This window comes from Coregonus lavaretus (genome assembly GCF_964263955.1).
Source record: "Coregonus lavaretus genome assembly, chromosome: 8".
Lineage (NCBI taxonomy): Eukaryota > Metazoa > Chordata > Actinopteri > Salmoniformes > Salmonidae > Coregonus > Coregonus lavaretus.
The window spans coordinates 44741492-44756033 of NC_139995.1; the positions used below are offsets into that span (position 1 = coordinate 44741492).

The 14542-nt window shown below is 48.7% G+C and overlaps 1 protein-coding gene across 1 annotated transcript in view; it reads left to right on the top strand.

Moving 5' to 3' along the window:
- The window catches only part of LOC311134247 (transketolase-like), a gene marked incomplete at both ends in the record, with an annotated part of 28273 nt that overhangs the window by 10329 nt on the left and 3402 nt on the right, over nt 1–14542 (top strand). Inside the window, 7 exons of the mRNA XM_084167869.1 lie at nt 134–330; nt 2376–2540; nt 7792–7948; nt 8930–9060; nt 9350–9433; nt 9813–9906; nt 10486–10608. Of these exons, the coding sequence (XP_084023995.1) occupies nt 134–330; nt 2376–2540; nt 7792–7948; nt 8930–9060; nt 9350–9433; nt 9813–9906; nt 10486–10608 (951 nt within the window). The remainder of the gene's footprint in view (nt 1–133; nt 331–2375; nt 2541–7791; nt 7949–8929; nt 9061–9349; nt 9434–9812; nt 9907–10485; nt 10609–14542) is intronic.

Below are 14542 nucleotides of genomic sequence, written 5' to 3' on the forward strand. Positions count from 1 at the left end.
TGGGACACCAGGTGTTTGCAATGAATGATCAGGTAGAACAGAAAACCAGCGGGCTCCGAACTTCGTAGGGTGAACTGAGTACCCCTGCTGTATGTATTTTGATGTTGTGTATTCTGCTGTCCATGTTTGTCAGCTGCGGAGGATAAGATGGGCTGGCATGCCAAGACCCTGCCCAAAGACATGGCTGAGGGAGTTGTGAAGGATCTGCAGGCACGCATCACGAACAGCAGCAAGCGCATGTACCCTGCCACACCCCTGGAGGACACCCCACCAGTCAGCCTGCGCAACGTCCGCATGCCCAGCGCACCTGCCTACAAGCAGGGAGAGAAGGTAACACATAGAACACACACCTCACCACAGGAGGACAGGCTCGTGGTAATGGCTGGAGCGGAATCAGTGGAATGGTATCAAATACAGTGGGGAAAAAATGTATTTAGTCAGCCACCAATTGTACAAGTTCTCCCACTTAAAAAGATGAGAGAGGCCTGTAATTTTCATCATAGGTACACGTCAACTATGACAGACAAATTGAGAAAAAAAAATCCAGAAAATCACATTGTAGGATTTTTAATGAATTTATTTGCAAATTATGGTGGAAAATAAGTATTTGGTCACCTACAAACAAGCAAGATTTCTGGCTCTCACAGACCTGTAACTTCTTCTTTAAGAGGCTCCTCTGTCCTCCACTCGTTACCTGTATTAATGGCACCTGTTTGAACTTGTTATCAGTATAAAAGACACCTGTCCACAACCTCAAACAGTCACACTCCAAACTCCACTATGGCCAAGACCAAAGAGCTGTCAAAGGACACCATAAACAAAATTGTAGACCTGCACCAGGCTGGGAAGACTGAATCTGCAATAGGTAAGCAGCTTGGTTTGAAGAAATCAACTGTGGGAGCAATTATTAGGAAATGGAAGACATACAAGACCACTGATAATCTCCCTCGATCTGGGGCTCCACGCAAGATCTCACCCCGTGGGGTCAAAATGATCACAAGAACGGTGAGCAAAAATCCCAGAACCACACGGGGGGACCTAGTGAATGACCTGCAGAGAGCTGGGACCAAAGTAACAAAGCCTACCATCAGTAACACACTACGCCGCCAGGGACTCAAATCCTGCAGTGCCAGACGTGTCCCCCTGCTTAAGCCAGTACATGTCCAGGCCCGTCTGAAGTTTGCTAGAGTGCATTTGGATGATCCAGAAGAGGATTGGGATAATGTCATATGGTCAGATGAAACCAAAATAGAACTTTTTGGTAAAAACTCAACTCGTCGTGTTTGGAGGACAAAGAATGCTGAGTTGCATCCAAAGAACACCATACCTACTGTGAAGCATGGGGGTGGAAACATCATGCTTTGGGGCTGTTTTTCTGCAAAGGGACCAGGACGACTGATCCGTGTAAAGGAAAGAATGAATGGGGCCATGTATCGTGAGATTTTGAGTGAAAACCTCCTTCCATCAGCAAGGGCATTGAAGATGAAACGTGGCTGGGTCTTTCAGCATGACAATGATCCCAAACACACCGCCCGGGCAACGAAGGAGTGGCTTCGTAAGAAGCATTTCAAGGTCCTGGAGTGGCCTAGCCAGTCTCCAGATCTCAACCCCATAGAAAATCTTTGGAGGGAGTTGAAAGTCCGTGTTGCCCAGCGACAGCCCCAAAACATCACTGCTCTAGAGGAGATCTGCATGGAGGAATGGGCCAAAATACCAGCAACAGTGTGCGAAAACCTTGTGAAGACTTACAGAAAACGTTTGACCTGTGTCATTGCCAACAAAGGGTATATAACAAAGTATTGAGAAACTTTTGTTATTGACCAAATACTTATTTTCCACCATAATTTGCAAATAAATTCATAAAAAATCCTACAATGTGATTTTCTGGATTTTTTTTCTCATTTTGTCTGTCATAGTTGACGTGTACCTATGATGAAAATTACAGGCCTCTCTCATCTTTTTAAGCGGGAGAACTTGCACAATTGGTGGCTGACTAAATACTTTTTTCCCCCACTGTACATCAAACACATGGTTTCCAGGTGTTTGATGTCATTCCATTTGCTCCGTTCCGGCCATTATTATGAGCCGTCCTCCCCTCAGCAGCCTCCACTGCACCTCACCATATACAGTACATCTGGGATTGCGCTCATTCCAATCACAGAGTTGTTGACATTATTGACTGCACTGACACTTGGGACTCAGCCCATAGTCCCAAACAAGATATCATAAAATAAACTGTCACAACTTTGAGTACTGTCAACTAGAAGGTGGTATGATGATGCATAAATAACAGGTAGACTTATTGGCTTATTGATTGCTTATTATTATTATTAATTACTGGTTGATTTATTGATTGAATAGTTGTCTTTCTACAGATTTCCACCAGGAAGGCCTATGGCATGGCCCTGGCTAAACTGGGTCGTTACAACGAGCGTGTGGTGGTCCTGGACGGAGACACCAACAACATCACCTACTCAGAGATCTTCAAGAACGAACACCCCAACCGCTTCGTGGAGTGTTACATCGCTCAGCAGAACATGGTAGGAAATTAACCCTAACCCTAACTCTCACCCTAACGCTCTTGAGTTTATCGTGGTCACAGATGATGTGGTCAGGATCAGGAGAAACCTATTGGAACTAAGTATGACCACTCTACAAACACAGACAAACACGCTCTATGACCTCACCAAGCTTTAAAAAGACGACCTGTCCTCAACATTTAAATGTTTGTAAAAAATGTCATACGAATCTATCCAGAAACGTAGAGATGTACTCAGATTAAAAGAAGAAATACAATTGCAGCAGCATTTGTTGGCTCAGTTTAGCTGTCCTCTACTTACGCCTCTCTCTCTGATGCTAAACCGAATGCCCTGTCCCCAGACCTGGGTTCGAATATTATTTGAAATCTTTTAGATCCTTTGAGCGTTTGCTCTAGCCTGCTTGAAGTGTGAGATATGTGGGCTTTGCAGTTTTTGGACTTTTTTATTGATCCAGCCATATAATCTCAATCAAGCACAGTATTTGAAATTATCTCAAATAATATTTGAACGCAGATCTGCCTGTCGCTATCGTCTCTGATGCTGATTCGCTATAAGAAAACGCCTTCTACTTCTGTTCAGACCTCTGACTCGCTGAGCGAATTCCCTCTCTCTCAGGTCTGATTGGGTGGCCTGTGTGGTCCATATACGGTTAGTGCTGCGGACCCCAGCACACATGGATACCAGAGTCTGCATGGGTTCGAATCTGACCCATGCCCTTCTGACTCACAATCTTTCCGTGTCCTCTTCATTGTCCTTTCTCATTAAATACACTTTTTTAAGGTCTGATTGGCTGAATCAAACATTTTTTTATCTCGCTCAGTGCTACTGAGGCTGGTCTAGTGAATAATGCATGTAGGTCCATCCATAATGTAACACTGGGACTGGAGAGAGAGGCAGAGAGGCTGAGATATAGGTCCATCCATAATGTAACACTGGGACTGGAGGCTGAGAGGCTGAGAGGCTGAGACATGACCTACTTACAGTATCCCTCCCTCCCTCCCTCCCTCCCTCCCTCCCTCCCTCCCTCCCTCCCTCCCTCCCTCCCGCCCTTCCGCCATGCTCCCTCCCGCCCTCCCTCCCGCCCTCCCTCCCGCCCTTCTGCCATTCTCCCTCCCTCCCTCCCTCCCTCCCTCCCTCCCGCCCTCCCTCCCGCCCTTCTGCCATTCTCCCTCCCTCCCTCCCTCCCTCCCTCCCTCCCTCCCTCCCTCCCTCCCTCCCTCCCTCCCTCCCTCCCGCCCTTCCGCCATGCTCCCTCCCGCCCTCCCTCCCGCCCTCCCTCCCGCCCTTCTGCCATTCTCCCTCCCTCCCTCCCTCCCTCCCTCCCGCCCTCCCTCCCGCCCTTCTGCCATTCTCCCTCCCTCCCTCCCTCCCTCCCTCCCTCCCTCCCTCCCTCCCTCCCTCCCTCCTGCCCTCCCTCCCTCCCTCCCGCCCTCCCTCCCTCCCGCCCTCCCTCCTGCCCTCCCTCCCTCCCTCCCTCCCTCCCTCCCGCCCTCCCTCCCGCCCTTCTGCCATTCTCCCTCCCTCCCTACTATTTTCTACATTGTAGAATAATAGTGAAGACATCAAACTATGAAATAACATATATGGAATCATGTAGTAACCAAAAAAGAGTTAAACAAATCAAAATATGTTTTATATTTGAGATTCTTAAAATAGCCACCCTTTGCCTTGATGACAGCTTTGCACATAATGAAATATTCTTCCATACAATGACAGGAGTCAATAACAGGAGTTCTGTCCTCTTCGTCCAGGTTAGAAGTAGTGGGGAATAGGGAAATGGGATAATAGTACCTCTGTCTGGTACTGCTATAGAATATGAATGAGTCGATATTACAGTGAGGAGAGGAGCAAAGGGATCGGAGAGGGCTCTGGAGACAGGAAATGACAACGCATAAGAGACTGATTCCTCACATATGGTACTATAAGCTCACGAGTGGTGCACAATTGGCCCAGCGTCGTCCGGGTTTGGCCGGTGTAGGCCGTCATTGTAAATAAGAATTTGTTGTTAACTGACTTGCCTAGTTAAAAAAAGAAAAAAAGCTCCTGTGCTTTTGGACTGACTGACTTTTACATAACTTCTGGAGGCGTGAACCCTCCCTTTGATTGAGATTGGCTCAGCAGTCATCGTACCCATGGAGAACTCACTTGACCCTTTGGATCCTCCGGTCATAGAGATACAATAAATATTGTTCTATGTAATTCTGTGGTTCCGCTCAACTTCAGAAGTACTGCAGCTGCAGCAGATTTGTGTTCAGTAACCTCCTACATGGCTAAGTCTCTGCAGGTGCAGGACCACCATACACATTAAGTACAGTGCCCTCCGTAATTATTATGACAGAGAGGGCTTTTTCTGCTTTTGGCACTATACCCCAAAAGTTTGGATTTTAAATAAAACAATGACTTTGAGGTTAAAGTGCGGACTGTCACCTTTAAGTTGAGGGTATTTTCATCCATATTGGGTGAACTGTTTAGAAATTACAACACTTTTTGTACATAGTCCCCCCATTTTAGGGGACCAAAAGTATTGGGACAAATTCACTTATATGTGTATTAAAGTAGTAAAACATTTAGTATTTATTCCTATGTTCATCGCATGCAATGACTACATCAAGCTTGTGACTCTACACATTTGTTGAATGCATTTGCTGTTTGTTTTGGTTATGTTTCAGATTATTTTGTGCCCAATAGAAATGAATGGTAAATAATGTATTGTGTCATTTTGGAGTCACTTATTGTAAATAAGAATATAATATGTTTCTAAACACTTTTACATTAATGTGGATGCTACCATGATTATGGATAATCCTAAATGAGTCGTGAAATAATTATGAGTGAGAAAGTTACAGATGCACAGGGAGGAAGAGGAGGATGGTCCTCCTGAATTTTGCCTGCGTCTTGAATAGCACCCTATTCCCTTATAGTATACTTTTAACCAGGGTGCACACAAAGTAATGCACTATATAGGGAATATGGTGCCATTTGGGACACATCCCTTGTAAATGAATAGAGAGTGACTTGGTATGTTGAGAGCGAGAGAGAGAGAGAGACACAGAGAAGGAGAATAATGAAATATTCTTCCATACAATGACAGGAATCAATAACAGGAGTTCTGTCCTCTTCATCCAGGTTAGAAGTAGTGGGGAATAGGGAAATGGGATAATAGTACCTCTGTCTGGTACTGCTATAGAATATGAATGAGTCGATATTACAGTGAGGAGAGGAGCAAAGGGATCGGAGAGGGCTCTGGAGACAGGAAATGACAATGCATAAGAGACTGATTCCTCACATATGGTATTATAAGCTCCTGTGCTTTTGGACTGACTGACTTCTCACCTACTTTTACATAACTTCTGGAGGTGTGAACCCTCCCTTTGATTGAGATTGGCTCAGCAGTCATCGTACCCATGGAGAACTCACTTGACCCTTTGGATCCTCCGGTCATAGAGATACAATAAATATTGTTCTATGTAATTCTGTGGTTCCGCTCAACTTCAGAAGTACTGCAGCTGCAGCAGATTTGTGTTCAGTAACCTCCTACATGGCTAAGTCTCTGCAGGTGCAGGACCACCATACACATTAAGTACAGTGCCCTCCGTAATTATTATGACAGAGAGGGCTTTTTCTGCTTTTGGCTCTATACCCCAAAAGTTTGGATTTTAAATAAAACAATGACTTTGAGGTTAAAGTGCGGACTGTCACCTTTAAGTTGAGGGTATTTTCATCCATATTGGGTGAACTGTTTAGGAATTACAACACTTTTTGTACATAGTCCCCCCATTTTAGGGAACCAAAAGTATTGGGACAAATTCACTTATATGTATATTAAAGTAGTAAAACGTTTAGTATTTATTCCTATATTCATCGCATGCAATGACTACATCAAGCTTGTGACTCTACAAATTTGTTGAATGTATTTTCTGTTTGTTTTGGTTATGTTTCAGATTATTTTGTACCCAATATAAATGAATGGTAAATAATGTATTGTGTCATTTTGGAGTCACTTATTGTAAATAAGAATATAATATGTTTCTAAACACTTTTACATTAATGTGGATGCTACCATGATTATGGATAATCCTAAATGAGTCGTGAAATAATTATGAGTGAGAAAGTTACAGATGCACAGGGAGGAAGAGGAGGATGGTCCTCCTGAATTTTGCCTGCGTCTTGAATAGCACCCTATTCCCTTATAGTATACTTTTAACCAGGGTGCACACAAAGTAATGCACTATATAGGGAATATGGTGCCATTTGGGACACATCCCTTGTAAATGAATAGAGAGTGACTTGGTATGTTGAGAGCGAGAGAGAGAGAGAGACACAGAGAAGGAGAATAATGAAATATTCTTCCATACAATGACAGGAATCAATAACAGGAGTTCTGTCCTCTTCATCCAGGTTACTTAGTGGGGAATAGGGAAATGGGATAATAGTACCTCTGTCTGGTACTGCTATAGAATATGAATGAGTCGATATTACAGTGAGGAGAGGAGCAAAGGGATCGGAGAGGGCTCTGGAGACAGGAAATGACAATGCATAAGAGACTGATTCCTCACATATGGTATTATAAGCTCCTGTGCTTTTGGACTGACTGACTTCTCACCTACTTTTACATAACTTCTGGAGGTGTGAACCCTCCCTTTGATTGAGATTGGCTCAGCAGTCATCGTACCCATGGAGAACTCACTTGACCCTTTGGATCCTTCGGTCATAGAGATACAATAAATATTGTTCTATGTAATTCTGTGGTTCCGCTCAACTTCAGAAGTACTGCAGCTGCAGCAGATTTGTGTTCAGTAACCTCCTACATGGCTAAGTCTCTGCAGGTGCAGGACCACCATACACATTAAGTACAGTGCCCTCCGTAATTATTATGACAGAGAGGGCTTTTTCTGCTTTTGGCTCTATACCCCAAAAGTTTGGATTTTAAATAAAACAATGACTTTGAGGTTAAAGTGCGGACTGTCACCTTTAAGTTGAGGGTATTTTCATCCATATTGGGTGAACTGTTTAGAAATTACAACACTTTTTGTACATAGTCCCCCCATTTTAGGGGACCAAAAGTATTGGGACAAATTCACAGTATTGGGACGCATCCCTTGTAAATGAATAGAGAGTGACTTGGAAGATGTCACCTTTGGCTTCATAAAAAATAATTTCCATCCATTATTCTCCCTAACTAATCTCCCCAAAGTCACCAGCCGCCACTGTTATCGTATGATGTAACCCCGTCTTCCCCTCCTCCCTCTAGGTGAGTGTTGCGACTGGCTGCGCTGCCCGTGAGAGGAACGTTGTGTACGCCAGCACCCTGGCCTCCTTCGTCACCCGCGCCTACGACCAGCTCCGCATGGCTGCCATCTCAGAGAGCAACATCAACCTGTGCGGCTCCAACTGCGGCCTGTCCATCGGTGAGCCTGTCTGTCACCCCTTCATCCACCCCAAACACCCTCACTACACGCCACTCACACAACCTCCCACCATCACCACCATGAACAGTAACCTGCAACCTACCACCTCACAACCCCACCCTTTCCCCAGTGACCCCACTCCCTCTCTCACTCTGCACTCTTTCTATTGGCTCCTCAAGTCAACACAGCCTCAAATGGTCTGAATGCCTAACGTGACTGTCCTCCATGTGTGGTTGATCCAAGTTCCGCTTTTTCTTTCTCTCTCTCTCCACTTCTGTGTTTTCCTCCTCACCTCTTTACCCCCTGAGATCCCCTAGCCTCCCTCTCTCCTCCCCCTCCCTGACCCCTGACCCTGTCTGTCCTGGACGCTGTCACCTTCACCGGAAGACCTGGTATCCCTCTCCTCTGTTAGTTCCTCAGGTACACTGCATGCCACTCTCTCCGTCTGTCTGTCTGACTCTCCTACTGTCTGTCTGCACACCTGCGTGCCACTCTCTCCGTCTGTCTGTCTGTCCTACTGTCTGTCTGTCCTACTGTCTGTCTGCACACCTGCCTGCCACCCTCTCCGTCTGTCTGTCTCTGTCTGTCCTACTGTCTGTCTGCACACCTGCCTGCCACCCTCTCCGTCTGTCTGTCTCTGTCTGTCCTACTGTCTGTCTGCACACCTGCATTGCACTCTCTCCGTCTGTCTGTCCTACTGTCTGTCCTTTTGTCTGCATTCCTGTCTGGCCTTATACACCTGCATGCCTGTCGGTCCACCTGGCCTTTCGCTTTATATTGGGTTGAAATAGTATTTGAAATATTTTTTAACATTTTCTTGAGCCTCCCTGGAGTATCGGATGGATGTGGTTTTCACCAGGCAAGCTCAATGAAGCACATCTAAAGTAATTGAAAAACAACAAATACTGTTTGCTTTCTATTACATTTTACAACATTTTGGAATTAAATTAATCTAACTATATGAGTATGTGTGTGTTCCAGGAGAGGACGGGCCATCTCAGATGGGTCTAGAGGACATGGCCATGTTTAGGGCCATCCCCACGGCAACCATCTTCTATCCCAGCGATGGCGTTTCTATTGAAAAGGCAGTGGAGCTGGCCGCCAGCACAAAGGTACTTATTATATCCTCCTGCCAAAATGTTATTGGTCCTTAACTCCAAACCCCCAAAATGCAATTGGTTCTTATCCCCATACCCCCAAAATGCTATTTGTCCTTATCTCCATACCCCCAAAATGCTATTGGTTCTTATCCCCTCCCACTATATGTTATTTGTCCTCCATTAATGTATCCCCCCCCACCCCTGCCCCACCCCAACACCAGGGGATGGGCTTATTACAATGTAATACCTTTTTACAATGTATTCCAATACATATTGTATTATATTATATTCTTTTTCTTAGGGTGTTTGCTACATCAGAACCAGCCGCCCCGAGAATCCCATAATCTACAGCAGCAATGAGGACTTCCATGTTGGACAGGCTAAGGTGAGTACCACTCAGCTCTGAAATATTTTCTACATTACGTTAACTACACAGACTAATCACAGCCTTAACTAAACCACTTTAGTTTCCCTTCCTATTTCAGGACATGATATGATTAGTAAAATGATTAGTTTAATCAGTTGTACAGCATCCATATTAGGAACTACTGTATCTCACTGAGAACGTTTTAGTCTGACAACCGAAATAGTTCCTACTATGGATGCCGTACATTTGGTTGAGTGGCTGGAACACAAGCCTGCAGACAGACAGGGTTGTGTTCTAGTGGTATAAACAATTAATCTCTCATCCAATAGTCTAGAGCAGGAAGAACTGTATGAGATGTGCTAGAGCCTTGCTGTTAACCCTTCCCTGTCCATCTCAGGTGGTGTACCAGAGTGCGGAGGACAAGGTGACCGTAATCGGAGCTGGGATTACTCTGCATGAGGCCATGGCTGCAGCTGAGATGCTCAAGAAAGGTACAGTACAACTACAGCCAGATCAATGATCTAACTATGTGGGTGTGGAGAAAGACTTGGATCCCGGGAGAGAACTTTATCTGAGTTTGATTACTCCTGACTGGGGCAATGCTCTCTTTTCTGCATGCGCTAATATTGGCTCCATGCACTAATGCGCTGCTATTTAATTCAATCAGTTCATTAGTGTTGGCGCACAACATATTATTCTATATCCGATAAGTGTTAGACTTTCTCAATTAGATGTTCAAGCTTATCCACATTAGAAAGCTTTATCCCTCTCTCAATATTGGAACCTCATTGATTTAAGGATCAGGTTTTAGAGTCATTCTCTGTGTAGCTGACTAGGTCTTGTTATTGTTTCTCCACTGAAACACTACTCAAGGATCCACGATTCCAGTAACTCCAGTAACAAATTCCCAGGTTTTCCCAAAATCCTGGTTGAAGGATTCCAGATTTCCTGCTTATTCATTTCTGATTCCGTGAATCTTCCAAACAGGATTTCTGAAAAACCTGGGAATTTTGCAACCCTATGCTCTACTGTTGATTAACACTATGTTTCCCACCTTGTTGTTTTCCCAGAGAGGATCTTCATCAGGGTGATCGACCCGTTCACCATCAAACCCCTGGACTCCAAGACCATCATAGAGCACGCCCGCCAGACCAGGGGCCGCATCCTCACCGTGGAGGACCACTACTATGAAGGTACGCTTTCTCTGACCAGGAAGTTAGAGAGGGACCAAACACCAGGAAGTTAGAGAGGGACCAAACACCAGGAAGTTAGAGAGGGACCAAACACCAGGAAGTTAGAGAGCGACCAAACACCAGGAAGTTAGAGAGGGTCTGTCACGATCGCTTACAGATGGGACGGACCAAGGTGCAGCGTGATATGCATACATGTTTATTAACGAATAAACACAACGACAAAACAATAAACAAACGATACGTGAAGTCCAAAGGTAGCGCAATACAACATACCTTAACACGGAACAAGATCCCACAACTAACTAGTGCCAAAAGGCTGCCTAAGTATGGTCCCCAATCAGAGACAACGAGCGACAGCTGCCTCTGATTGGGAACCACACCGGCCAACATAGAAATAGACATACTAGATACTACACCATAGAAAATCAACATAGCAAAACACAACACAGAAAATACACACCCTGACTCAACAAATACGAGTCCCCAGAGTCAGGGCGTGACAGTACCCCCCCCCCCCCAAAGGTGCGGACTCCGACCGCACAACATAAACATCACAGGGTAGGGGCCGGGTGGGCATTCCGCCTCGGAGGCGGATCCGGCTCAGGGCGTGACGACCACTTACTCTCCGCCTCCCTGTTGCGCCCCTGGTCTGGTCTGGACCTCGGTGTGCTGCTTCCCCTCTCCTTCCTCCCACGAAGTACCAAGCCCTGTCTGGACCCTGGTGTGGGAGACCCCGAACCTGGAGAGGGGCTGACGTCTGGGTCTGGACTGGAGCCGCTGACCGGAGCTGGACCGGGCACCGGTGGAGCGGACTGCACAGGCTCCGGACTGGAGCCGCTGACCGGAGCTGGACTAGGCACCGGTGGAGCGGACTGCTCTGGCTCCGGAGTGGAGCCGCTGACCAGAGCTGGATCAGGCATCGGTGGAGCGGACTACTCTGGCTCCGGAGTGGAGCAGCTGACCGGAGCTAAACTGGGCACCGGTGGAGCGGACTTCTCTGGCTCCGGAGTGGATCCGCTGATCGGAGCTGGACTGGACCCCGGTGGAGCGGATTGCTCTGGCTCCGGAGTGGAGCAGCTGACCGGAGCTGAACTGGGCACCGGTGGAGCGGACTACTCTGGCTCCGGAGTGGAGCAGCTGACCTGTGCCGGACCAGGCACCGGTGGAACAGGCACGGGCCGTGCCGGACTGGACACACTTACCATTGGCTTGGTGCGGAGAGCAGGAACGGGCCGGACCGGGCTGACGACGCGCACCACTGGCCTGGTGCGGGGAACAGGTACAGGCCGGGCTGGGCTGGCGACGCGCACCACTGGCTTGGTGCGAGGGGCAGGAACAGGCCGGGCCGGGCTGGCGACGCGCACCACTGGCTTGGTGCGAGGGCCAGGAACAGGCCGGGCCGGGCTGGCGACGCGCACCACTGGCTTAGTGCGAGGGACAGGAACAGGCCGGACCGGGCTGGCGACGCGCACCACTGGCTTGGTGCGAGGGGCAGGAACAGGCCGGGCCGGGCTGGCGACGCGCACCACTGGCTTGGTGCGAGGGGCAGGAACAGGCCGGGCCGGGCTGGCGACGCACACCACTGGCTTGATGCGAGGAGCAGGCACGGGCCGGACCGTACTGGGAACACACACCACTGGTTTAGTGCGGGGAGCAGGAACGGGTCGGGCCGTACTGGACACACTTACCACTGGCTTGGTGCGGGGAGCAGGACGGGCCGGACCGGGCTGATGACGCGCACCACTGGCCTGGTGCGGGGAGCAGGTACAGGCCGGGCCGGGCTGGCGACGCGCACCACTGGCTTGGTGCGAGGGGCAGGAACATGCCGGGCCGGGCTGGCGACGCGCACCACTTCCTTGGTGCGAGGGGCAGGAACAGGCCGGGCCGGGCTGGCGACGCGCACCACTAGCTTGGTGCGAGGGGCAGGAACAGGCCGGACCGGGCTGGCGACGCGCACCACTGGTTTGGTGCGAGGAGCAGGAACAGGCCGGGCTGGGCTGGCGACGCGCACCACTGGCTTGGTGCGAGGGACAGGAACAGGCCGGACCGGGCTGGCGACGTGCACCACTGGCTTGGTGCGAGGGACAGGAACAGGCCGTACCGGGCTGGCGACGCGCACCACTGGCTTAGTGCGAGGGGCAGGAACAGGCCGGACCGGGCTGGCGACGCACACCACTGGCTTGATGCGAGGAGCAGGAACGGGCCGGACCGTACTGGGAACACACACCACTGGCTTAGTGCGGGGAGCAGGAAACGGGTCGGGCCGTACTGGGAACACGCACCACTGGCTTAGTGCGGGGAGCAGGAACGGGCCGGACCGGACTGGTGACACGCACCACATCCTTCTGCTGCCTAACCAGCTCCTCTCGCCGTGCCTCTACACCTTCCTTCTCCCTTTTTGCCTCCTGTAGCTCCTCCCTCTGACGGAATAACTCCTGCTCCCTCTGAACCAATAGCCCCCATAACATGGTGGCCTCCTCTCCTAACCTGCAGATCCGCCCTGTCGCTGCCTCCTGCTGCCTCGTCGTCCACACCGTGTGCCCCCCCAAAACATTTTCTTGGGGTTGCCTCTCGGGTCTCCGTCGTCGGCACGGTTGGCGCCGTTTCTCCTCTCCTGCCTGGGCATCTACCTTCGCCCATGGCCCTCTCCCCGCAAATATCTCCTCCCATGACCACCATTTGCCCACCTGTGACATCGCTATTCGCTCTTCCTGGTTACGCTGCTTGGTCCTCGTGTGGTGGGATCTTCTGTCACGATCGCTTACAGACGGGACGGACCAAGGCGCAGCGTGATATGCATACATGTTTATTAACGAATAAACACAACGCCAAAACAATAAACAAACGATACGTGAAGTCCAAAGGCAGCGCAACACAACATACCTTAACACGGAACAAGATCCCACAACTAACTAGTGCCAAAAGGCTGCCTAAGTATGGTCCCCAATCAGAGACAACGAGCGACAGCTGCCTCTGATTGGGACCCACACCCGGCCAACATAGAAATAGACATACTAGATACTACACCATAGAAAATCAACATAGCAAAACACAACACAGAAAATACACACCCTGACTCAACAAATACGAGTCCCCAGAGTCAGGGCGTGACAGGGTCCAAACACCAGGAAGTTAGAGAGGGACCAAACACCAGGAAGTAACCGCTTCACCAGACTCAGGCACTCAAGGGTACTTTTATGTAATTTAGCCGCATTGTAGTGTTTTAGCCATATACACTGCTCAAAAAAATAAAGGGAACACTAAAATAACACATCCTAGATCTGAATGAATGAAATAATCTTATTAAATACTTTTTTCTTTACATAGTTGAATGTGCTGACAACAAAATCACACAAAAATTATGAATGGAAATCAAATGTATCAACCCATGGAGGTCTGGATTTGGAGTCACCCTCAAAATTAAAGTGGAAAACCACACTACAGGCTGATCCAACTTTGATGTAATGTCCTTAAAACAAGTCAAAATGAGGCTCAGTAGTGTGTGTGGCCTCCACGTGCCTGTATGACCTCCCTACAACGCCTGGGCATGCTCCTGATGAGGTGGCGGATGGTCTCCTGAGGGATCTCCTCCCAGACCTGGACTAAAGCATCCACCAACTCCTGGACAGTCTGTGGTGCAACATGGCGTTGGTGGATGGAGCGAGACATGATGTCCCAGATGTGCTCAATTGGATTCAGGTCTGGGGAACGGGCGGGCCAGTCCATAGCATCAATGCCTTCCTCTTGCAGGAACTGCTGACACACTCCAGCCACATGAGGTCTAGCATTGTCTTGGATTAGGAGGAACCCAGGGCCAACCGCACCAGCATATGGTCTCACAAGGGGTCTGAGGATCTCATCTCGGTACCTAATGGCAGTCAGACTACCTCTGGCGAGCACATGGAGGGCTGTGCGGCCCCCCCAAAGAAATGCC